Genomic DNA, 3001 nt, shown 5'->3' on the forward strand with positions numbered 1-3001 from the left:
GTCCCCCCCCAGCACCGCGGCCTTGGGGAAGCCTCCCAGTGGAGAGGCGGGGGGGGGGAAGTTCGCCTCCGACATTCACGTAGGGCTTTGGGAGGGTAACAGCGGAGGAGGGAGAGGTGGTGATCCTGGGGAAGTGTTTGTGGAAATCGGCGTAGGCATCCCCGACCTGGGCGGGCAGGGGGAGGCGTGGGGATGGCCGGGGCGAGTGCGGCAGCAGGAGCGCAGGATCTGCCGGGATGTTGGTGGGGGCCGGCTTGAGGGGCTGCTTGCTGCTCTGGATGTGGGGGTAGGCGTGTGTGTCGACGGGGTTGCTGGGGCTGACACCCATCTTCCACGACAAGCTCTTATCCGGACAGTGCACCAACGGTGGGATCGCCGGTGAAGCCGAAGCAGTCGAGAGCCTCATGGGCGACGCCAACGACGAAGGGATGTGGGGGGCAACGTAGTGGGAGGGAGGCAGGTATAAAAAACGCTCACCGTTCGTGCACACGGGTGAGTAAGCCAGGTGCTGTGGTAAGCTGTAGGTGGACTGCTGAGGTAGCAATGCCTTGTACATGTTCAACGAATACTTATTTGGTGAGTCAAGGAAAGGGTATATGGTGGGCGTCGCGCCCTCCATGTAGGGGTTTACCCAGGGGAGCCTTAGGTAACTAGCACCATTGACACCAAGGGGACTCTGCCTGTCACCCGCAGCTCGGTCCAAACCCAGTGTCTCCCCTGTCGGGACAGCAGAGGTTTTTTGTATTCCAGGAGGTGTTTTGTATATAGCACTGAAGCCGTTCGGGGCTTTTCCAGAGACAGCTGCGCTTTCTACCGCTTCAGGGGGATTAGACTTAAACTGTATCTCTGGATTTCTTTCAGGAGTAAATCCAAGCCCAGCTATCGCACTCGTAGCATCCCGTGATTTTTCCGAGCCGAGTCCACACAAGCTGGAATAGACAATGCTACTGGGGACTCTGAGTCCTTCTCGCATGAGTCCAGACCTGTCCATACTCAGAGCTGCGAGACTGTCAATGCGATGTGCTGTAGCCGCGTCCACCTTTACAGAACAAGAAGTATGTTACTTTTACATTTCACTAACAAGATTCCACTCAAGCAGATACATCAGCATTTTGGAAGAGAAACACTACCAACGCAAACACACTGCTCGTCACGAAAATGTACAGGCTGATCACCCTGGAAAATCGGAGAACAGGAAGCTATGGAGCAGTATGTATCACGACAAACACCAACACAAATCTCCTCGCATCCAAAACTCACAGGCTACAAACAATGGCATGAGGACCCACAGCCCAAGCAGCCAGAAGTGGCCCAGAAATGATGCTCAGTAGCACCACTCCTGTGCAGCAACTGGCACCTCAGCCCCAGCCCTGCCAGCACAACAGGATGTGAGCTGTGGCATGGAAGCCAGAAGAGAAGGATAGAGAGCCTCTTCTCTTCCTCCAGGACCTCTACTCCCGCCACAGCTTGCCACCACCACACAATTCATGGGGCAAGGTGTCTGAGGATGCACAAGAATAAAGGTCTGCCGTAAGAGCTTCTTCCCCACTTGCCACTCCCAGCGTATGCACAAAGAAGGAGAAAACCACCAACTTTGTTGAAACATTGATGTACTTAATGTTTACATGAACTATTTTCGTTACACATGCAGGTATGCTGCAGGACATGATTCATAGCAGAGCAGAAGTAAGAATATGACATCATACAACAAAACACACCACAAAGTCAGCGTCAAGACATTAACAAGACAAATAAGGCCCCATTTCACTGTTCCACAGAAACAGCTCCCATGTGCCCAAGCCCAGCTAGAGCTGCAAGAGAAAGGTGTTTTAATAATTTCTCCAAGTGGATCACGTACTAACACCCAGGGACATTCAGGGCTAGGAGGCAGGGTGGGGAGAACAGGCACAGATTCAGCCACACCATGAAGCTATTAACTTCTTACCACACTGTGATTCAGGTGATTTTCTTCCCTCAACTCCAGTCTGCTTTTCGGTGCATCGCCATCATTAACGGGAATTTTCCTATTAAAAAATAGAAGCTTACTACTTGAAAGCATCCTGTGCATCTCAGATCAGTATGAGATATATCACCTCCATGTTTTGAATCCCCTAGAGAAGTCCTGTATGATATCATATTTATCCTTCTGCATACCCATGCACAGCAACTACTTTAGAAAGCAAGGACTATTTGAAAATAAGCATAAAAGGTTTTGACACCAAGAGTACACCCAAGCACATCTCAGAGCAGCCTCTTCCAATGCAAGTGATTTTTGTCAGCATCTTCTCTTTTGCCTCTTGCCCTTCTCTTTTTCCAAGGAGAGAATATACCATTTTAAACACACCCTGTTCATGTACAATCCATAAACGCTGCTGAGGAGAAAATTAAAACACACATGCTAATATCATATGAACGTCAGCTGTTCCATGCTAAAGAGGGAGCTGCACATCTGCGCCATACCAGTGTTGCAGCACTGGGACTTGTTATCACAGAAAGCACCGATAAAGAATATACCTTAGTGCCAAATTTCAAATCCCAGGGATAAAAATCGCTGACATGCAGCAGAAGGAAAGTTTCGGCATTACCCAGAAGAACTCCTTTCAATCAAAGTGCTTAAAGACACATCATCACCTTTAAGCAGAAATGTGATTTTAATGGATCTGTTTTTTAAAAGATTCACCTTACCTGCAAGCAGCACATAAAAGTATTATCCTTAAATAACTGGGAGGCAAGTGGGGAGGGAGGGTGTGGAAGTAATTGAGACATTTGGCCATTTTCCTTTAGTGCATGTTTGCAAATAGTATTCCCTACAAAGACCAAAAACTTTCCCTCGCTTCTCAGAGGCTTTTTACAAAAGAGCGAGAACACAGGCTCAAACAGAAGACAGAAAAACACTGAAACCACACAAAACTGGCACAGAAAACCACAGGTGTACCTGAAGCTCCTGCTCAGTGTCATAAAGACTGTAATTTTAATCATCAAATGAATGATATTCAGCAGG

General features: G+C 48.6%; 1 protein-coding gene across 1 annotated transcript in view; it reads right to left on the reverse strand.

Moving 5' to 3' along the window:
- Nucleotides 1–3001, reverse strand: part of LOC104409759 (BCL-6 corepressor-like) — a gene marked incomplete at its 3' end in the record, with an annotated part of 15150 nt that overhangs the window by 11521 nt on the left and 628 nt on the right. The window contains exons 2-3 of the mRNA XM_010019721.1: nucleotides 1946–2024; nucleotides 16–1039 (exon numbers count right to left, since the gene is read on the reverse strand). Of these exons, the coding sequence (XP_010018023.1) occupies nucleotides 16–1039; nucleotides 1946–2024 (1103 nt within the window). The remainder of the gene's footprint in view (nucleotides 1–15; nucleotides 1040–1945; nucleotides 2025–3001) is intronic.

Source organism: Nestor notabilis, unplaced genomic scaffold (genome assembly GCF_000696875.1).
Source record: "Nestor notabilis isolate BGI_N333 unplaced genomic scaffold, ASM69687v1 scaffold30038, whole genome shotgun sequence".
NCBI lineage: Eukaryota > Metazoa > Chordata > Aves > Psittaciformes > Psittacidae > Nestor > Nestor notabilis.